The sequence below is a fragment of the Girardinichthys multiradiatus genome, chromosome 10, assembly GCF_021462225.1.
Source record: "Girardinichthys multiradiatus isolate DD_20200921_A chromosome 10, DD_fGirMul_XY1, whole genome shotgun sequence".
NCBI classification, from domain to species: domain Eukaryota; kingdom Metazoa; phylum Chordata; class Actinopteri; order Cyprinodontiformes; family Goodeidae; genus Girardinichthys; species Girardinichthys multiradiatus.
Window position 1 is genome coordinate 6,654,861 of NC_061803.1, and position 23,819 is coordinate 6,678,679.

The window sequence follows — 23,819 nt, forward strand, 5'->3', positions numbered from 1 at the left end:
AACTGGGTATTGTTTGTGAAAGTAAGGAGGGTGGACTGTTCTTCACCCATGAAGAACAGTTGATTTGAAACACTTTCAATTGGATAATATAAATGGTTTGAGTCTTGATTTAAAGGAAAATAACAACTCAAGGCTGAAGGGGGAGGAAACAACACAGTTCTTTCTGCTTTGATGGGGTATAGCTCTAGCAGAGTCAGCAGCCAGACCATTGAGAAGTCTGTGAGTGTTGGTTCTAAACATAAAGATTCTCAGGTCAGAAAACATGTTGCTTGGCTGAAGTTAACTGAGCTTAACCAAGTGGCTAGTTAAGCCACTTGCTGTTTTCTCTAAATAGTCCTTATGCATGTTTGCCCATAATGATTAGCTGGAACATAATGTGCATTTGCAGCATTAGCTCAAAGTTACTTTTTAGGGCCAAATGACATGCTGTTGGGAAACTCACTATATATGGACTTATCGAGGTTAGGTTGCACAGTTTGAGACTCACAAAAGAAACATAGACTGATTATGTTTAGGAAAGCAAAACTACTAAAACTTCTAAATATGGAGGAGCAATTGCTCCACCTGCTCCAAGTGTCCATGTGAATCAGAGTAACAATGCTGGAATAGAAAACAAAATCTATCTAAATGCTGCTAGAGTATTAGTTTTTTTAATTAGTTTTATCACTATGGTAAATTACAGAAAGACTGGGCTGGACACAGAATACTTTTAAATCCATGGGTAGGGAGCTGGTTGGTTAGGTCTCTAAGCTATGGATCTCAGTTAACACTTCTCCTTATGTCCTCCCCCTCACTGGACAAACCAGCGCCTGATGAACTCATGCTAAGACTTTATCACCACTTTGGTCTTGGGTGGGCGTTGTGAGCAATAATTTACAGTACTTGTAGGTTTACTATTAAGGCTGCTTTTAGCCTTTGTAAAGCACTTCGTATTAAATGTTGTGCTATAAATAAAGTTTTATTTGTGTTATGCATTGACCCCCAGGTTTGGTGTTCCCTACATGATCTCATCTCTCTTTGGGAACTTTCACCTGTGTACTGCTTTGTTGTAGTTTTCTTTTTTAAGCCTTTTTAAATATTTCCCAAGTTCAGACTTAAGAATAAATATAAATACTGTGATCCAGAAGCAGAACACAACTGTAAAAGAAAACTTGTCAAATGATGATATATGCCCTTTAATGACCTAATCTTCAGTTGCAACTGAACCCATGTAAATGTGACCACACACTGTTCAAACTCCTGCAGCTGGTATTGAACAGCTATAACAACTTACAACACACGCTTTGTTTCTGGCGTTGTCCTAAATGAACGGTAACTATAATAAAGGAAGGGTGAAAAGGAGGAAAGGAAGAGTGAGAAGGAAAATAAATAGAGACACAAAAAGGTTATGGCAGTTGCCTTACGTTAAAGAGTGAAAGAGATCCAGATCACAGGAAAGAGAGAAAACATTCAAATGTATATCAATGTATTATGTCAAAACTTTGATTAAATCTGTTTCTTTCACTTTTTGAAATCCAGCTCGCATTATAAGGTACCTGCCACATGTGGCCTGAGAAGTAGCAGAGTTCTGTTCCTTCCTGTCCTGACAGGAAGCAAGCCTGTTATCTTTTTTCTTTGTGAAACAGGGTTTTATGTGAGCTCAGTGTCATCTCAATAACAATCTGCAAATGTGTTCCTTTACAAACCCATTATCTTGTACCGCTGTTTATGTTGGAAAAAATCTCAACCAGAATCAGAGGCTGGTGAACATTTAGTACAATCCAGTCATAGATGAAATGAAAAAATGGCCAAATAGTTTATATTTGACTTTGATACTAAACTTTCAAAAAAGGTGAATGACTAACAAGAAATGTTGGAACTGCTCATCCATTAAAGCCTGTTTATCAAGGAGCTATGCAGGGCATTAATAGTGATTTTACTCAGGACTGAGCAGCCATGCCAATCATTCTCTGCAATCATAGCTTTGATATAAATCTGAATGCAATATTCTTTCGCTTTGCCCATGAGTCATTGTGAATAAATAGGAAAGAAAAAAACTTAATTTTAGAAACCGAACTTTGGCACAAAGGGTCAACAGTCCCAAACAATAACATCTACAGCCAACAAAAACTGAAAAAGCGAAAAACTGTTTCCTACTGCCTTTGCAAGTACATCATAATGAATCTCTGCAAATGCGTCATGCTTCCACTGAATAAAACGTCATTTAATACCAATTGTGCATCTTTATTTAAACAAAAGTGCAGCAGGTAAATATTAACCAGCCTCTAAACACAATACAAACATGAGTAAATGTTATTCCTGTTGATCTAATTTGGTATCTGTCCCTAAATGGGAGTGGTTAACTTAAAAACACAAAATTAATTTCAATACTTCAGTACTAATATTATATGGATTCATTACACACAGATTGATATATCTTCAAGTGAGTTTATGGCTTACCGCTAATGAGAACCAAAACAGTTTGTCAGAAAATTACAATATTACGTAAGACCAGAAAAACTCACTGGAAAGACTGATGGTAGTTCAGTACTGTAGACATTGACACTCTCAACAAGAAAGGTAAGGCACAAAAGGTCATTGCTAAAGAAATTGTCTGTTATGAGTGCTGCATCCAAGAATACTACAGGAAAAGTGAGTGGAAGAATGCCATTTGGTAGAAAAGGGGTACAAGCAATAAGGACAACTAAAGCCTCAAGAGGATTGCAAAGCCCATTCAGATTCACAAAGAGTGGGCAACGGATGGAGTCAGTGAGTCGCCACAAACAGACGAATCCAGAACATGGGCTATGGGTGTTGCATTTGTTGTGGTATTTGTTGCCTTTGTTATGTTAAGCCACTCCTGAGACATTGCCCGAGACTTCTTACCTTGGTTAGGGAAAAAAAGTACTTGGCTAGCAACACTGCAGTCTATCTTCTTAATTTGGACCAATGTTTTTGTGATGTGGTCTAAAGTGCTCCTTTTCATACCAAAATAAATTTAACATTTTATTTGGGAAAAAAAGCTCCCAGCGTCTGAAAGAAGAGAGAAAAGGTGCAGAATCCAAGCTGTTTAAGGTCCAGCTGGAAGTTTCCACAGTCAGTGATGATTTGGGGTCCCATGTCATTTTTTGGTGTTGGTCCACTGTGTTTTATCAAGTCCAAAGTCAGCGCAGTGGTCTACCAGGAAATTTCACAGCACTTCACATTTCCTTTTACTAACGAGCTTCATGGAGATACTGATTTCATTTTCCAGCAGGACTTCGCACCTGCTCACACTGCCAAATTTCCCATACCTGGTTTAATGACAAGGGTATCACTGTGTTTCATTGGCTGAAAAACTAACCTGGCCTAAACCCCATAGAGAATATATGAAGTATTGTCAAGAGAAAAAGAGAGACAACAGATCCAACAATGCAGATGAACTGAAGGTCACTATTAAAGCAAATAGGGTTTCCTTAAAGCCTCAGCAGAGACACAGGCAGATCACCGTCATGCAAGCAGTGCCAATTTAGCAAATCATGGATAAAAGGAAGCCTGGCCTATTCAGTACATATACGAAAACATACTCTTCAATAGGCCGAAGTATCTGTACTAAATAACTTATGCAAAATAAAATTCTGAAAATATTTAGGGTTTTCATGAGCTTTAAGTCATAATAATCCAAATTCACAGAATGAAACACTTGAAATATATCACTCTGCATGTAATGAATTCATATAATGAACAACTTTCACTTTTGAATCGAATTACTGAAATAAAATAACTTTCCAAAGAAATTCAATGAGACTTATCTGTATGCTGTCTTTATTGTATAAAGACTCATTTGCAAAAATCATTAAATATTCTAATTAATTCCTAAGATAAATACTAATATTAAATAAGATCTGACATCAGAAACTGCAAAGTTAAAGACACACTTAAAAAAATTAAACTTAATGAAAAAGGAGGAAGAAGACTAACTGATTACGGCAGCGGTCCCGTAATGAGTTGCATCTGAATGTGAGGGATGGACCGGTTGAGGATGGACTGGTTGATGTTTCGTCGGACTCTTCAGACTCCAAACTACGATTGCACGATCTGAGGAGCAGAGAGAGGAAAGTAAGACAAAAATACAATGTTTGTTGTTTCTGAAAGCATGGCTGAAAAGATGCAGCTCACCTAATAATCTGCAGGATGTTGCTGACGGTAGCTTCTTTCTCTGGAACATGTAGCCCATCAGGCCCGGACCGGGACATAAAATTGTGCTGCCCACTGTAGTCAGATACAAACTGGAGACAATTGTTAAATAGATCAATAGCTGTGAGATCTGCTTCAATTTTATATTTAAATGTTTTAGATTTATCTACACATGATGATGTATGTTGTACCTCTATTGTGTTGTCTGTGTTATCTGGAGATTGTTTGAGGCTGATGATGCTTGCTGTGCTGTCCAGTGCATCACTTAGCTCTTTAAGAAATACCCCACAGAATGGCACCACCTATAGAACAAAAAAGATTACAGCACAATCAAAGTTAATTAGTTACATTTTCCTAAACATCATCTGCACAGAATAAAACTCACCTTGCAGCCTGGGATATTGAGTGCTCGAGTCACAACCTTCTTGTACTCAGAAGAAGATTCGTGCTGAGCCATGGCATCCTTCAAACTTCTCATGGTCTCGATGTCTGACTGGTCCATAAACTGCCACATCTTGAGCACTTTACGGGATCTGCAAGGGAAAATAAAATCCCAAAACTAAAATTAGCAAAACAAACAGCGCTTCTTAAAAAACGTGAAAATGCTGTATTAGCTTCACTGAACCTTAGTCCAGCCAGAAACTCCATGACACCATTGTAGTTTCCCATATTCCAACAGCATTTGGCGACGTGGACAAGATATGAAAAAACTTCTCTCTTCTCCTCCATAGACCCAGCTGTCAGGACCAGCCATGTCACCCATGAACTTACCTGTATAATCAAAATATTACATATAATATAATAAAACTTTACAAACACAGCAACTTGCAATAGTATTAATACCCCTTTAACCGTTTAAAAATTTGTCACGTTACAACCACAAACTTTAATGTATTTATTGAGATTGTATGTAATTGCTCAACACAAAATAGCTTGTGATTGTTAAGTACATGGAAAAGGATCCATATTCTTTAACATAACTAAGTGAATAGAAGGTGTCATATGTATTCAGCTGCATTCACTCTGATATCCCTAAATACAATCCATTGCAATGAAGTATCTTTAGAAGAAATAATCTCACAAAATATGACTGGTTCTGTAAATACCTCGTGGATTTGTTAGAAAAACTAACACTGCTTATAACCCTAAAGACCAAATCCACAGTAAAACATGGTGGTGCTTCCCAAAAAGACAGAAAGGATAGACAGAGTTGATGGGAATATATAGAACAATCTTTTAAGGAAACCTGTTAAGACGCTGTAAAAGACCTAAGAGTTGGGTAAAGGTTTCCCTTCAATTGTTTGTCCATTTATCTTGGAAAGAGGAATCAGCGATATTTATATTGTTTATATTTATATGTATATTTTTAATGTATATGTTTTTTAAATAATAGATTCATACTGTAAGTCACTAGAATTTCAGCAAAAGGCAGTTTAAGAAAGTATAGATTCAGGAGGCACTAAATACAAATGCACGCCATATTGACTAATCAGGTGATTGCATTTCATTTAGGAATATCAAAGTAAAGGAAGCTGAATACAAATGTATGCCACACATTTCAGATTTTTATTGGTAAATTATTTTAAAAATCATGCATCATATTCCATTTCCTCCTGAATTATGAATTGCTCAAAAAATACACGGAACTTAATGGTTTCGAAAATATTTAAAAAAGGTTCAAGGGGAAAGACACTTTAAATTGCAACTCAATGAGTAAATAAGAGTTTTGAAAGGCAAGCTGTTCCCTGATACTAAAAAGATAATCAAGAGTTCATAATAACAATTCAACTGAAAATATTCCTGATTAATTTAGATAATTTAATGACATAATGTGCTATATCTCTGGTTGCCTTGTTTTTGTTGTGACTAGATTGTTACTAGGTGCATCACAAATCGCTGCCATAGCACAAACCCTGAAACCTTTTATTGTGTGTGGTCTCGATGGTGCTCATCAATTCTTGTCTGGAGATCTGTGGCCAAACTGGCAGTATATATACAAGATCATGTCCCTCACACACATACAAGACAGGGGAAGATGGGATGATCATCAGCTGTGCATGTGCAAACACATGATGGTTGAACCAGATATGGATCAGGGTCACATTCTTTGAGTTGGACACACAGCCCCAGCAGTAAAGCTTCCTGATCTCTTGTGCCATTATCCTCAAGCATTATAGCCTCATTAACACACACACACACATATACACACACACACATATATACACACACAGAGTGAAACTCCCTAACCCCATTGCAGGTGGTAAAAACATCCCCTGGCCCAGAGATCTATTACTGGCTTATGTAAGGATGTGTACGACTAACCACAGTCAGACTTCACAAGGACTAAATACAGACACCAAAGAACACACTTGCACACACTTACAGCAAAGAATATAGGCTTAAATATCAAACTTTTTGCATATTTTGTCCTTTTAAGACAAGAATAAAATGTGATTTTTACTTTCTCTGAACACCGAAGTTAGAAATGTGGTTCCGTGCTGATTTAGTCAGTTTGTTTCCTTGTAAACTGGTCTTATATTCTCACGTTTGGTAAATAAATGAGAATTGTATCTGTTGTTATTCAAAAATGAAACAAAATTATCATCAACCCCCCCTTGGTCTGAAACTCTATCCAAGCTTGTTAATGATCTGATGGCAGTTGCGACCACAGCTATTAAGAAAACCACTGGTAACACACTACACTTTAGTGGATTGAAACCCTGCAGCCCCCTGCTATAGATGCCACGTAGGTTTCTCATTGAGCACCTAAATGACCCAGAGAAGGCTTGGCAGAGTGCAGCTTTTCACAGAAGAATTTGGAGTGTGACCCAAAGAACACAATGTGCACAGTGGAAGCATTATGCTTTGCTCTTGCAAACGACTTTACATCGAAAGGACCACTGGAACAGCTATACACCAAAACATTTAAAGGGTTTTCAGACTAGAAGTGGCTCAACCGGCCTGTGCTCAGAACCATTCACCACTGACTCCCATGGTGGGATCAGCCAGCGCATGCCTCCTTTGATCTAAACGCCACTTTAGATGAGAACCTTGCTGCATCAGTCAGAAGCATGATGATAGCTCATGGATTGATCTTTCAAAGTGACAATGTCCGACAACATACCACCCAGAGAACAAAGGGGTGGCTCAAAGAGAAGGACATTTAGGTCATAAGGTGGTCTAGCTGGTAATTTTTACATTTTTTTGTAATGTTTTATAGGTTTTATAGTTTTATGGTTGATTTCCTGTTTCAAAATTCAAGATTTAAAACTTAATTATCATAATCCCACAGTCATAAATACTGACATATTGTTTGGACATCTGAGCAAAACTTCAAACAGTGTAAAACCGAGTAAAATAAGAAAACATGAAATGCCACTGGAGGCAGTGAAAGCAGTGATCTTTCAGCAGCAGATACATTGCAAGTCTCAACTTCAGGGCAAAAGAATAAGGATTGAAAAAAAGAATGTTCTGTCTCTACACAATAAAATGAAACAAACAAAAATGTTATACTATCTTGTTTTTTTTTCCTTTTTGCAATTCAGCAAACTTACAAAAACAACAGATCAAATATTTATTTCCCTGAATGTATAAAATAAAGTTAAACAAAGCCTAAAAAAAGAAACTTATAACACACATTAAGACTGAAGCTTTGAAATTTAATGCTGCCTATAATTTATGATATAATTGTCAAACAGCAGAGCGTCATGTTTTTACTGTTTTTAGAACTCACTATAATAATGACATGTGTGTTTTTATCTTGATTTCTGCTGGCACTTCTCAATCTTCGATTTTATTTTTTCTGAGCTCAGAGCATTTTTTTTAGTCTTCCTGGTGTGAAACTGATCAGATACAGACAATTTATCCTCGAGCTTCTTAAGACTACGGTGCTGCAATATCAGTGGTTTAGAGGGTTGTTCTAGATTCTACTTCACATCGCATAATGACACACCACTGCTCTACACTCTCTTATCTGTTACACCTCTGTGATCTGTGTGAGGCAGGAACTGCGTGCCATGCATGAAAATCTTCTATCAGTCACTTTGGGCTGCATGACATAATGTAACACCATGTCAGCAGGGAGGTTTAAATTACAGTCACCATGTAAACCATCTTGACCATCTGCAAAGTGGCGTTCTGACAAAGATCAAGGGTGTGCACTGACCTGGCAACTCTTCTGATATTCCAGACAGAAAAAGTGTTGTACGGGACAAATAAAAGACAGGAAACAAGAAGATATTACATAATATCAGACTGGTAAAAGCGAGTCTAAGATCACACAAGACCGGTAAAATAGAGAAAAATTGTTTAAAACGTGTCTTAAAACAATAGCCATCTTATAAGCACATCATAGCTTTTTTTAAAATCAGCAGCATGACACACACACACACGCACACATTTGCACATGCCAAACTTGAGTCGGGTACAAGCTTATCCTTTGATGTTTGTATGTGTCTATCTCCCTGTCTGTCCTTCAGTCTGTCTGTCTCCATCTGTTAGCTGAACTTTGAGAGTCATTTTCTCCTTGGTACATGACTTATGTAACCGAGGTTGATAGAGAGCTATTACAGATTTAACGCAGCACACACTGGTTCTGTCAAAGCTAAACACCCAAAACAGACTCACAAAGAGGCCCACATTTCTCACCATTCCCTGCCTTGCTGGTTTCTCCCTTTTTACTTAGACAGTAATTTCACTCCCATACATGGCCTGAAAATGAATTGGATCACAATCCTAGAGACAGTGGTTTACAACTTTATCATTTGGGAAAAATAACTCATATACCCCATTATTATCTATATTACAACTTAAACGTTTGGGTTCAGGATTATATTAATTATCATGAAGGTTATTCCATCCTAAAAAATTAACCTAAAAATACAAAGTCTAAACTTTTCAATTTCCAAACAGAGAGCAAAAAATTATGGAATTTACAAACAAAGCAATAACTTATTTTTATTCATCCAAACTAAAAACTAAATAGCATCGCCTTTAAGTTTGAGACATTCGAGAAATCAGCTGTTGAACGCAACTCAGATGATTTTCAGATTGACCAGTCCTGAGTGATGACTCGTCAGATAGAAACTCTAAACTTCTATCTTTTCAGTTCAGTGAACACATCTTAATGCTACAAGATTGGGGTAACAACATCAATTTTCATAGAAGCCATTTAAAAGGAACCATTTAAAATGTGAGAGAGCAAGAATTTCAGTTGATAACAGGAAGGTTGAGTGGAGTAAACCAAAGTCTTTCATGAAACGTGCTGGATTTGGTAATGTTGGCAGCTGCTTGGAAATCTCACAGTTACATTCTCGAGGGAAAACACACAGAGGCTGCTGTTACAGAAACTTCTGCCTCAGAATTTTCTTAATCACTACTATGAGATCATAAAGAGAGTTTAAAATGTCCCGTTTGTATTTATTTTATTGTTGGTAAAAGATTGTTTCAAAGCATAATCAATGACCTTAAATGGCAGGAAGGTTAGAAAAATAATTGAAATGTTGCTCTTATAGGCAAGTTAAAGCCTTGCAGAAACCAGAAATTATAATTTGACCACAAAACTATTTATGCCCCTTTTCCGTTGGCTCGATTTGGCCCTACTCGGCTCGCTTTGCGAGTGTTTCCATTACAGTTTTTTCCATAACGGTACCTACTTTTTTGGTCCCTGCTCCTGAGCAGATCCAACTGGGGCTGAGGGACAACATGTGACGTGACCAGACTGCTTTTCACTGATTGGCCGTGGGAGGAGGAGAAATGAGAAGGTTTTCGTTGAGACAGTGCAGGGACAAGTTAATAAAACTCAAGAGCAACTACAATAATTGTAAGGACCACAGTGGCCGGTGCAGGTCAAACATGTAATTTTACCATTTACGGGTCATAACTTATGCCTGAAGGCAGACAGAAAAGAAAAAGGACAAATCACCTTTCTGAATTACATGCAGGCAGAGCGCTGTACGTAATAACATCCTAAACCAGATGATCACACATAAAATCAGCTGTTTAGAGGCGCAAACATTTCCCCCGAAACACACAAAACAAAACCACCATGAAACAGGGTGTTTGGTTCGGAAATTTATTTACGATCCTTTAGCGAACCAGTATCTGCAGGAGGAGGGAGCAGAAAGAGAGCAGCTGATGTAATCAGACTGATTGCATCGGACCAAACAGGAGGACGAGCCCGATGAATCTGCGGAGCACGAATATGCAATATCCAACCTAAAACTAACTTCAAAGGTCAAAAGTCCGCGGTTTTGCGCTTGTAAGTCCTTGTCCTCGTTATTGCCATGGCTGAGACAAAAACTTTTTCATAAAGCCCAAAATTGTAACTTCTTCAGGCAAACTTTGGAGCTTCACCATCCAGACAGCAGCGTCTCTCCTCTCTGCTTCTCCTGCCACACCCCTTCACATCAGAACCCTGGAGCCTTATTTTATAAGTTCTGGCTGGGCTGTGGTCCAGATAATTATCCCAGTGGATCATTTTAGACATAAAAACATAAATAAGACATTCTTGCTTATACATTAGTACAAACGTTATCAGTATTTAATTTATTTATGTTTTTGTTTTTTATTTATTTTTTATTATTTCACGCAGATTAGTTTAATGTGACAATGTAACACAGCAACGTTAATAGCAGCTCAGCGCACTACACTCATGGCTGGAGGCGGGGCTTCAGTCGCCATAGCTTCAGCCATTGGGGGGTCAGTGAAAACACAACAGTCACGCATTTTCTTCAGTTTTAAAATAGACAAATAAAACAAACCAATCTAAACAGGAATTCCTTTAGGTATTAAAACAGTAATGGCGAATTTCTATCCTAAACTCCAAAAATGAGCATAAATGTTTGCTTTATAAAACAAAAGATTTCCTAACATGTTTATACATGTCAGCTAATAATATACACTACTACTGAGAAAAAATGTCTTCTCAAATCTGAATTAAGAGTTCACAATAAAAAGCCACTTCAGGGCTTCATCACTGTCTTAAGGGGACAATCACTGCTGTCATTCGACTCCGGTTCCACTCTGCCCATATATGGCCACGCTTCACATTTGGAGAACTATTTTGCGTCTCCTTTCTTGCAGACTTAAATTAAAACCAGCTGATAGAGCAGGCATGCAACCTAAAGATGACTTCATCACTCCCGATCAATCTGTACTCTTCCAACACTTTTTGCAGCATCGTTATAACAATTTATTTTTGAATTCACCAAAGACAATAGTAAAAGTTTAGCCAACCTAATAACTGGGCTTATAAACACACATCCTGTGTTACAGTGATGGACTTGTGTGGTTCTATACTAGGGAGGGTCCAGCTGGAGGGACTTTTACGTCAGTGTCAAATGTGAGATGTATTTTGTCACCATCTTTAAGGGGTTTTAAGCAAGAGATCATTAAAAGCACTCAACTTGTTAAGGTGATTCTATGCTATTAATATTTTCCCTGTGCAACAACATGAAAAAAATGTTTATAAAAGCATTTGATAATCTAATCCACACTGACATCATGTTGTAAAACCTGAACCTCAAAGATAAACATTGGCGCTGCCAAGTTGTTTCAATGACTTCATGTGGCTATTAAAATCAAAACACAGAACACGCACACAGAAAGTTCAGATATGTGCATCATAAAGGGGATACTTCCTGTAAATCTACATCAACGCGAGCAATCAGCCAAAATAAAGCACTCTCAACTACAGATCTGGTTTTCTCAAGTGGTCGCCTCACCTCATTGAACCGTGCCACCAGGTCCTCCACAGCGTTGCTTCGCTGAGCACTCTGAGTGGGCATGGCGGGCACCGACAGCGAGGCCTTCAGGTTTGGGCGGCGTCTAGTTTGACACTCGGGACTGCCAAGATCTCGAGTGAGGAAACAGAGGTAGTCTAAGGGAAAGACCTGGAGAAAGAAACACTCTTTTTAAACAAGCTTGGTGAAGTACATTTTCTCACATTTTACCTTTAAAGTATTTTTGAGAAACTTATGTGGCAGACCAACACAAAGTAGCGAATAGTTGGAATTGAGGGGAAATGATACATGGTTTAAAAGTGTTTAACAAATAAAAATAAAAAGGGCTTTTTTTTCTTTTATACCCCTAAATAAAAATAAAGCACAAGTCATTGTCTTCAAAGGTTAAAAACAATATTTCAAGCTTTGAACATAAAACACGGTTTAATCTATCTTCTGAAAATGGATATAGTATGGCACAACAGCAAATGAACCAAAGACAAGGCCATGCAGCTAAACAAGGAGGTGGATCAAGGAGAGCACTAATTGGAGAATTAGATGAAAAGTGTTCTATAAAGTAAGTTTGTTTGATTGACTGGTCGAGCCTGCAAAAGACTTCCTGCATGACAAAGATCCTTATCATGGAGCCAGAGCTGTAATGGAGTAGTTAGATCAAAGAAAAATACTATTAGAACGGCCAAGTCAAAGTCCTGCCATAAATCCAATTGAGAATCTTTGGCAAGTCTTGAAATTTGAAGCTCACAGACACTCTGCGTCCAAAATAAAACACACAATTTGTGGTTGTATTGGGATTAAATAATTTCAAGAGGTAAAAAATACTACTGAAAATCAACTTATGCATTCTTATTTTTTCATATTTCTTTGTGAATAAATAAGAAAAGAAACTAGCATTAAAAATCGTAAGCAGTCTCCTGTCTACCATTTTTACCTGCTGATAAAGCAGCTGCTCCTGTTCCGTGAGGATGCAGGCGATCTCCTCTGGGAACTGAATAAGGTGCCGCAGCTCTGCCAGCTCCTTGCTGATCCCGCTGACACTGGGAGGAAGAGAGCTGCTGCTGCTGGTCATATTGTTGGCCAGCTGACGCTCTGAATAAGGAGATATAGAGGATTGGAGACATGTAAAGAAAGATCATAAGTTTTACATTATGTGTTTAGGTCATATTAACATCTATCTAACATCTTAGGGATGAGTAAGCGGGAAGGACACAGAGGGGTGAAGAGGGAGAGGTGGGAATGGAAAGCAGAAACTGTTCATGAACTGAACAGTAAATTAAAAAGGACATAAAGCAGGAATGAGCAAGCGCTGATGTTTAACCTCATAAGTTTAGAGCCTCACTGAAATGTTTTTCCTTTTTTTAAATCTTACCCTGAATATTTAAACTCTGCAGGCACATCAAGCCTGTAGATCATGTTGCCTTGATCAACCAACAGCACAAAGCCCACTTCTCCCTTCAGAAGTAAAGAGCACAGATCACCTGCAAGTTCCTGTGTTTGGATTTCAGTAAGGCCCATTAGTCTGTCTGTTTACACATACACACACATTCACACAAATGCAAACCTGTCCCGAAGTCTGCTAACAAAGGACTAATGAACGATTTCTACACTGGTTCAAGGCCTGCCAGGTGGACATTCTGTACATTGTTGGGATGAATGCCACATAAACAGACTTTTTTTCGCAGGAGGAGCTTTTCCAGGAACCATTTAAAGGGGACTCTTTGAAGAGTTTCATATTGCAACCATTGGGACGTGATGACCATCTTGAAAATGCTTGCACTCCAAAAACCATCCTACTGGGTTAGGAATGTATGAGTTGGTGATTAGTCAGACCAAATGTATGGCAACACATTTAATCAAAAAAAAAAAATGGAAGATGTCATTTGGATCAGTATAACCAATATACAAACATCTTTTATCAATTACGTAGATGCTAGTATTCTGAAAGTGGTTTACTTAGACTACTTTTACCATATTGGTGTGTTGAGATTATGAGTTATATAATGCTGACAGTAAAAGCAAGACGATATACATCAATTAACTTTAACATCAGGACATTTTAACTGTCATATGAGGAAGCCTATTTACTCTCCCTGCAACCGCACAGACACAAAACTGTGTACGCATACGTATCCAGACACTCACTTAAAAGACCGTCCATGGTAACCCTTGAGATTGGCAACAGGTAGGCATGGAAACAGCAGCGAGGGCTCTGCGGGAGCAAAACTTGCTTATTTACACAGTTTGATTTGCGGATACGGCCTCACAGCTTCTGTAATGAACTCTCAGCATGTGTGCATGCAAGCGAGCAGGATAAAAGCAAGGACACAGTATGTGTAAGAATTACAGTGAACGGAAGGGAAGAGATGTGGACATAGATCAAAATTGATGGACGAAGTGGTAAAGGAGAATGCAAATGTAGAAAATGTGAGAAAAAATAAACAGAAGCAAAAGAAAAGGGGAAAAGTATTTCATGTACTATGTTTCCTATGTAATTTATTTAATTATTGTCAATTTTCTTCATTTCAGCAAGCAACAAACAATATGAAAAAAGATATGCATATGATGATAACCATTAAACAACATTTGATGTCATACACAGCCAGCTACTTATGAAAACACAAACAAAATATACTCTGATATGACCTTTTTTATCTTAATCTAATCTGACCTAGTTAATCTTGAATAACCACTGTAATACAATCTAAAATATTTAGTCATGTAAGAACATTTCAACTACAGACCCACATTATTTTTAACTTGTGCACCATGTCAACATGACAATAAATGGTAATGAGTATACTGTATATCCATTAATAAAAAACAGCAGATGATTTGTCTAATTAACCAGCTAATATCAGCTTGTTATATATCTTGTAAAAGGGAACAATACTCTGGACAGCCCACATTTTAAATAACTAAAATTTAGCAGGTATTTATTTTAGATGTTTGCTTTCCTGGTCGTGGAAAACAGGGGCAGGCAAGGTGTGGAAACTAAAGGAGCAATGTCCATATTCAAAGGAATTTGACACTAACTACAGTTTGTAAGCTATGAGTGGTATATCTGTCAAGAAGATGACTCTAGGCTGGGAAGCAGAGCAGATAGCCCAACTAATTTACCAGCTAATACTAGCCTGTAACACTTGCAGGTAAAAAGGTTCATCTGCAGAATAGGTGCTTAGAAAGAACTACTAAATTTAGAAGGTTTTCATCAAATGCTTTTGTTTAAATGTGTAAATCAAAACCAAAAGAAAACAAGTTAATTTTATCCACCCATGGTTTTCAAACTGAGGTACTTCAGCGGTAAAAGAAATTGCATTATTTGAAAGATAAAGACAGAGAAGTTAACTATTACTGAGTACAAACAGCCAAAAAGAGGAATTTGTTCTAGCATGTTTAAAGTTCTCAAAAGACAAATACAGTGAAGACTTTAAAACTGCCTCCACAACTTAAAGCGACCGAGACAAAAGACAAAACAAGTGCTGGTGGCTATTTATGCTGTTTTCCACTTACCAGGTTGGATCTTGAAATGACAACAAGCTCAACTTTACCATGTTCATGATCCAGTTTTGAAAACAACTATGATTTGCAGACTGATATGCTCAGTGCTCGGACAAACTTCTAGTGGCAAAATATACGCTTATTATTATTTTTTTGTAGTTTTTAGACTGAAACTGGAAACATTTTACCTAAAGGAGCTTGAATTTGACAACGGATGAAAAATTTGCGAATTGACTAATTCTAGTGCATTTACAGCAATTTCAATTAACATACATTTCCCCTGCCACATAAAAAAAATAATACCTAGCATGGAACATTAAATTATCAGTAGTGCAAATAAATTATAAATCAAATTTTAAAATGCTTCATATATATTCTCTATAAATTCTTTCCAAATTTTACGCTGTAAAATGTAATATCAAAGTACAATGTTAATTATTAAACTATATCCTTAACTCAATCATGTAGTGTCATTGGATAAGAAAGTTTTTTTTATTTTGTTGTTTTTTTTTAAACAACAAAACTAACTGAAAAGGTCAGGGTCTTGTAGCATAAATGTATTAAAATGCCTGTCAAAATGGCGATACTTGGAAAACTTCACACTTTCAGAGCTACTGTCATAAAATAGGTGGAAAATATTGGCAAATCCCTACTTCTTAAAAAGAAGGCAAAAACTTTAACTAAAAAAATATTTTTAACATGCACTGAAGCCATATTTCTTTCAAGGATTCATTGTTGCAAACCATTCCTGTAACAAGCTCTAGTTATTCATCTGCATTTGATGACCGTGCAACAGCCCTGCTCATTCATTTATTCATCCTCTGAACACAGCCAGGCACCGCTGTTAGCCAAGACAGTGACAAAGAGGTCTTAAAAATTCTGAAAAGAAATTAAAATGCAAATGTGAACCAACACTGAGAGGAAAAGCATGGTTAGTGAGCAAAAGTAATCACTGTTTAGTGCCAAATTTTACACATTTATTTTTTACAAACTTTACTCGTGAAGCTCAAACTATGTAATCCACTTTTGTAAAAAAATAATGTTAAATAAATAAGACTGGGAATATGAAGTGGACAGGATCTCTTAGATTCATGTTGGATAGGTTTATCTGATGTACTAAATATATATGATCAAAAATATTTTTTCAATATTTTTGAGGATGGGTCCTCTTCCTTTAGGACTGACAGAATATGAGCCAGGATTAATTGAATCTGAAGCGATTATGCATGGAGTTACTCATCTATAATGCATGATGAATACAAAAGGCCTACGCATGTGTTTGTTTTGCATGTGTGCTTTAATAGAAGCACTTCTGAATGTGGTGGCGGATGAAGCAGATTAGCTGGACATCCTTTTTAACAATTTTACATTGACTGTTTTCTGACAACAGGAAACAGATGGTTTGACTGTGTATGTCGGGAATCCTTTAAGGACTAGCGTTTTATGGTATTTCTAATCCAAATGAAAAACTATGCTTTACTGTGCACCACTTGATTTTTATTCTTTTAAAATTATTTTAAACTCCTCTATGTGTATTGAAACTGGATAAATGCTGGATAACCCCCACACACACAGTTTCTATCTCTCCTTTTTTTTTTTTTTTTACACCGTGTATCACTCAGAATTGTTGTCTGAATGCCAAGAAAAGGCCCAACAGATTTACTTTCACAAGCAGAGCATCACAGCTAATGCTTTAACGCTCTGCTTGATATTTATAAAATAAACTTTATTATAAACTTCTTTGGGAATATTTCAATTGTTACGGACACGGAGACTGAAATGAAAAGGAAAAAAGAAGCTCAAAAAAGAGAGAGATGGGGGGAAATGGGGAGAAAAGGAGGAAAGAATGGAGGAGAGAAAGAAGGATGAAAAGAATACAAGATTACACCCTGCTTGCTTATACACCTGCAGCTGTTTTTTTTTTTTTAACAAAATAGTACACGGTATTTATGAATGTAAAATGTACTTAGTGAGAGGTGCAGCCCAATATAGAACATCTGTGCATCTGTCAACACCTGAAGCTTAACACCTGTGAGTATGGGTGTGGACGCGCTTTTGTATACAAGGTTTTTCCACAAAAATATGCAATAGCGAGTGTGAGGACCCACAGGCCTGCCCCATGGTCCCTGGACGGACACTGAGGAGATCCAAGCCACAGACATCTAAAGGCCCCCCAAAACACAGGAACCCCAGGAGAACCACCGCCGGGACTACCGCAACCCCCCCAGAGAAGAGCAATGGAGATTCCCAGGGGAACCACCCAGCAGCGACAGTGCAGAAGCCCCAGGGAGCCGCAGCGACGAGCCCACAGGCCCCGCCGGCAGCCGTCCACGCCCGAGCAGATCCAGCCATGGACCCAGAGGCCCAAGACCCCGGGACACACCACCCCCCAAGCAGAGGCCCGACAGAGCCCAGGGGGCCAGGCCCCGGCAAGCAGCCACCGGGAGTGAGCCAGTACACACCAAAGCACCCGGCCCCGGACACCGAGAACCACAAGTACACCAGCGGGCAGAGACTCCAACCACCGGCAGGCGGTGTGGCGGGGAGGAAGCTGATCAAGGAGAGGGAGCAGTCCAAGACCCAACCTGTCGCAAAAAAAAAAAAAATCTCCTTTTTTGGGGAAATGTTCAGTTTAGTTACGTTACTGTTTTTTATATATATATATTTTTTTTTTTTTCTCAATTTATGATGACTCTCTTTACTGTACTATGGTGTATATGTAATACACCATGGATTTTTGTTCGGTAGCCTATTCGTGACTGATACCTTTACACAGTAAGATCACTCTGATGATTTGTAACATGTCTGAAAATGGTGGCTTTAGTTAGAGGATGCAAATGTCAAGAACTCCTTATAGGACTGCTGAACTTTACTCTGGGTCCAAATTCTCATTTTTGATGGAAGGTATATAACAAAGAAAATTGAATGCTGGAGTTTACCTTGTTAAGCCCTAAGGGGTTTTAGAGTAATTTCCGCCTGAAATTACATCCCTTAAATAAATCAAGTATAGCTCCAAAGTTATAAGGCCTACATGCAAACTTTTGGTACCTGTGTAAAGTTAAGACATACAGAGGTTGGACAATGAAACTGAAACACCTGGTTTTAGACCACAATAATTTATTAGTATGGTGTAGGGCCTCCTTTTGCAGCCAATACAGCGTCAATTCGCCTTGGGAATGACATATACAGGTCCTTCTCAAAATATTAGCATATTGTGATAAAGTTCATTATTTTCAATAATGTAATGATGAAAATTTAACATTCATATATTTTAGATTCATTGCACACTAACTGAAATATTTCAGGTCTTTTATTGTCTTAATACGGATGATTTTGGCATACAGCTCATGAAAACCCAAAATTCCTATCTCACAAAATTAGCATATCATTAAAAGGGTCTCTAAACGAGCTATGAACCTAATCATCTGAATCAACGAGTTAACTCTAAACACCTGCAAAAGATTCCTGAGGCCTTTAAAACTCCCAGCCTGGTTCATCACTCAAAACCCCAATCATGGGTAAGACTGCCGACCTGACTGCTGTCCAGAAGGCCACTATTGACACCCTCAAGCAAGAGGGTAAGACACAGAAAGAAATTTCTGAACGAATAGGCTGTTCCCAGAGTGCTGTATCAAGGCACCTCAATGGGAAGTCTGTGGGAAGGAAAAAGTCTGGCAGAAAACGCTGCACAACGAGAAGAGGTGACCGGACCCTGAGGAAGATTGTGGAGAAGGGCCGATTCCAGACCTTGGGGGACCTGCGGAAGCAGTGGACTGAGTCTGGAGTAGAAACATCCAGAGCCACCGTGCACAGGCGTGTGCAGGAAATGGGCTACAGGTGCCGCATTCCCCAGGTCAAGCCACTTTTGAACCAGAAACAGCGGCAGAAGCACCTGACCTGGGCTACAGAGAAGCAGCACTGGACTGTTGCTCAGTGGTCCAAAGTACTTTTTTCGGATGAAAGCAAATTCTGCATGTCATTCTGAAATCAAGGTGCCAGAGTCTGGAGGAAGACTGGGGAGAAGGAAATGCCAAAATGCCAGAAGTCCAGTGTCAAGTACCCACAGTCAGTGATGGTCTGGGGTGCCGTGTCAGCTGCTGGTGTTGGTCCACTGTGTTTTATCAAGGGCAGGGTCAATGCAGCTAGCTATCAGGAGATTTTGGAGCACTTCATGCTTCCATCTGCTGAAAAGCTTTATGGAGATGAAGATTTCATTTTTCAGCACGACCTGGCACCTGCTCACAGTGCCAAAACCACTGGTAAATGGTTTACTGACCATGGTATCACTGTGCTCAATTGGCCTGCCAACTCTCCTGACCTGAACCCCATAGAGAATCTGTGGGATATTGTGAAGAGAACGTTGAGAGACTCAAGACCCAACTCTCTGGATGAGCTAAAGGCCGCTATCGAAGCATCCTGGGCCTCCATAAGACCTCAGCAGTGCCACAGGCTGATTGCCTCCATGCCACGCCGCATTGAAGCAGTCATTTCTGCCAAAGGATTCCCGACCAAGTATTGAGTGCATAACTGTACATGATTATTTGAAGGTTGACGTATTTTGTATTAAAAACACTTTTCTTTTATTGGTCGGATGAAATATGCTAATTTTGTGAGATAGGAATTTGGGGTTTTCATGAGCTGTATTCCACAATCATCCGTATTAAGACAATAAAAGACCTGAAATATTTCAGTTAGTGTGCAATGAATCTAAAATATATGAATGTTAAATTTTCATCATTACATTATGGAAAATAATGAACTTTATCACAATATGCTAATATTTTGAGAAGGACCTGTACAAGTCCTGCACAGTGGTCAGAGGGATTTTAAGCCATTCTTCTTGCAGGATAGTGGCCAGGTCACTATGTGATACTGGTGGAGGAAAACGTTTCCTGACTCGCTCCTCCAAAACACCCCAAAGTGGCTCAATAATATTTAGATCTGGTGACTGTGCAGGCCATGGGAGATGTTCAACTTCACTTTCATGTTCATCAAACCAATCTTTCACCAGTCTTGCTGTGTATTTTGGTGCATTGTCATCCTGATACACGGCACCGCCTTCAGGATACAATGTTTGAACCATTGGATGCACATGGTCCTCAAGAATGGTTCGGTAGTCCTTGGCAGTGACGCGCCCATCTAGCACAAGTATTGGGCCAAGGGAATGCCATGATATGGCAGCCCAAACCATCACTGATCCACCCCCATGCTTCACTCTGGGCATGCAACAGTCTGGGTGGTACGCTTCTTTGGGGCTTCTCCACACCGTAACTCTCCCGGATGTGGGGAAAACAGTAAAGGTGGACTCATCAGAGAACAATGCATGTTTCACATTGTCCACAGCCCAAGATTTGCGCTCCTTGCACCATTGAAACCGACATTTGGCATTGGCATGAGTGACCAAAGGTTTGGCTATAGCAGCCCGGCCGTGTATATTGACCCTGTGGAGCTCCCGACGGACAGTTCTGGTGGAAACAGGAGAGTTGAGGTGCACATTTAATTCTGCCGTGATTTGGGCAGCCGTGGTTTTATGTTTTTTGGATACAATCCGGGTTAGCACCCGAACATCCCTTTCAGACAGTTTCCTCTTGCGTCCACAGTTAATCCTGTTGGATGTGGTTCGTCCTTCTTGGTGGTATGCTGACATTACCCTGGATACCGTGGCTCTTGATACATCACAAAGACTTGCTGTCTTGGTCACAGATGCTCCAGCAAGATGTGCACCAACGTCCTCTTTTGAAATCTGGTATGTCACCCATAATGTTGTGTGCATTTCAATATTTTGAGCAAAACTGTGCTCTGACCCTGCTAATTGAACGTTCACACTCTGCTCTTACTGTTGCAATGTGCAATCAATGAAGACTGGCTACCGGGCTGGTCCAATTTAGCTATGAAACCTCCCACACTAAAATGACAGGTGTTTCAGTTTCATTGTCCAAACCCTGTAAAAGGATACTTTTCCAGTGGTGCCACTATTGTAACTGTTCCTATGTCTGATTTATTTGTGATTAAACAAAGAAAAAATAAGCATTTTTGAGCGTCTCCAAAGGTTTTTTTGAACAATACAAAACACTATGGAAATCCTTTGGAAGTCCTATGACAGAGGTCACGGATTAGCGGACTGTTGTCCAGATCCGGACCCTGATTTTAAAATTTTTTATATTACTGCATGTTGTCCAACAGTGTCTAACTTCACTTGCGGTGCATCTCGTGTTGGAAGTGAATATGGTATAGCCCTCCGGAGCATCTGGCCCCGGGCTGCACATGATGCAAGTCAGGCAATGAGCTGCTTCAAGTCAAGTCAAGTTTATTTATATTTCACTTTTCAGCAACAAGGCAAAGCACTGTACACCAGGAAAAACATTACAATGATACAGGAAATCAAACAAAGAAAAACAAATCAAATGAAATTAATAATTCTTGGGGGTTTACTGGTAAGAGCTGGTTCTAATCCAATAATTAGCTCATTAAGTCCTCTGTGGTAAGGAATTCATCCTGTGCTAGAAGAAAAAAGATAATATTAATCTTTGAGGTCGCTGGTATGAGGCAGCTTTGGTCCCATCATTCAAATAGTAACAGTCATGGGCACTCACTGAAGTCGAGAAGCCGGGTCACTGGCAGGTCCGAACTTTTAAATTACTAATAATGTTTGGCTTTCACTAGTATGAAATTGCTGTAATACAATCCTTCTAAGAAATCAAAAAATCTTCAGTCGGAACAGCTGCTGCTACCCTAACCACAATCCATTCTCTCATTTACTATGTAGATATAAACATTTTATTCCTACTGGCTACCGCGTCTGACTTTTGAACACGCGCAACAGACAGCTACGTATGTCAGTCAGCGACATTCTGGTCCACACTCTAAGCCAGCTGGTGGCAGTAATGCACCACATCGATGTACGCCAACCGCCAGAAAACGACAAAGAAGCAGCTATACGGGTCCTTCAACGCGTACGAGTGTTTACTGTGAGTACAGTGGATTTTGGGAAAACACAAAAAGCCTTTCACTGACTGGGAAATGATCACACAGTCCATACAAGCTGTGGCAGAAACACCTTTAGATGGAAAAGAAGGACAATAACTTAAGGAAAAGGTTAAGCAAATTGCCATGCCTGTCACAAGCACAACAAGGAGAGCAGAATTGCGATATATTTAAGAAAAAAAAAAAAATGGTGGAGTTTTATCTAGTTTTATAGATTGGGGCCGCGGCCTAGCGGGCCTGCCAGCGGGCCAGGCAGCCTTGGGAGGTTAATCAACAGTTGGCTTAACGTAGTATTAGTTTCAGTTTGTGCACATTAAAATAAAATGATTTATCTTGGTATGATTTTCTTTCGGGTGTGTACACTTTTGAGAGCCAATAGATGTAAACAAGCACAATTACCCATTAGGGCAGCTGAAATGAAAAATGTCAGGAGAGAGAGAAATCTTGAGCTACAATCAGTTAAACTGATGATGATTTGACAAACAAATGCTGTAATTAAGTCAAATACTTGAAATATAGTTAATCACCCAAAAACTGTAAAATACAACGTTTTTAAGGCTTGAATCCGAACGAGTATCTTTTTTTTTTTACTATGAATTAAGAATTGACTAGTTTGTTTTCAGTAAATCAGCTATTTTTATCAATCAAAAAACAGAAACTTAAGACAAAGATCTTCTTATCTCTTTGGGAGCCAACAGCTCACATTTGAACACTGTTCTCATGAGCATAGCAAGAACGGATGACAGCTTCCTCATTGGAGAATGTAGGGCACTTTAACAGGTGCAGCCAAACAGCTCCAGTCAAATGACTCCAAACAAATCACTGCTTTGAATGTACACATGCATATTTTTCTTCAAACTGTTGTTTTATGATACTAAATTATCACCCAAGAGAGATGGTCAGTAAAAAATAAGACTTCATAAAAGCAAGGCTTTAATAAGCATGCACAGATGTGCAAATAATACACACTTGTTTAAAGTGAATATACACATTAGAATAAATAATAGACTAACAATCCAAGTATAAACTAGTATAAACTAGTATAAACTGTGTAATGATTCATAATATATAAATACAGTCATGTGCAGACATTGTGCTGCTGTAGAAGCAATAAACATTGATCAGTGTAGCTGCAAACATTTCTTACTTATCAGTGAGTTTCCTTTTTGGATCGGATTAGCACACTCTTTCAAACAAAAGGACTAGCTGCAGGCATTTAACTTTTGAGTTTTTTCAGATTTTTTTGTAAAGGTGAGGCCTTTGACAAAAACCAGAGAAAAGAAGCAAGGACAAATCCAATAAACATTTCTGTGTTATGAAACCAAGGACTATCAAAAACATCACAAGTAGTGAAGGATTTATAATGTTTGAGGAAAAAGGAGTTTAAACTCTCATCCTACGGAAAGTCATTTGTACTTCACTGTAAATTAAACTAATCAAGAT

The 23,819-nt window shown here is 38.7% G+C and overlaps 1 protein-coding gene across 3 annotated transcripts in view; it reads right to left on the minus strand.

The window, feature by feature from the left end:
- The window catches only part of plce1 (phospholipase C, epsilon 1), a 131,991-nt gene that overhangs the window by 33,889 nt on the left and 74,283 nt on the right, over positions 1-23,819 (minus strand). For all 3 annotated transcript variants that reach the window (XM_047377258.1, XM_047377257.1, XM_047377259.1), the window contains exons 8-14: positions 12,826-12,983; positions 11,880-12,047; positions 4,781-4,926; positions 4,541-4,688; positions 4,347-4,457; positions 4,138-4,247; positions 3,940-4,056 (exon numbers count right to left, since the gene is read on the minus strand). In XM_047377258.1, the coding sequence (XP_047233214.1) occupies positions 3,940-4,056; positions 4,138-4,247; positions 4,347-4,457; positions 4,541-4,688; positions 4,781-4,926; positions 11,880-12,047; positions 12,826-12,983 (958 nt within the window). The remainder of the gene's footprint in view (positions 1-3,939; positions 4,057-4,137; positions 4,248-4,346; positions 4,458-4,540; positions 4,689-4,780; positions 4,927-11,879; positions 12,048-12,825; positions 12,984-23,819) is intronic.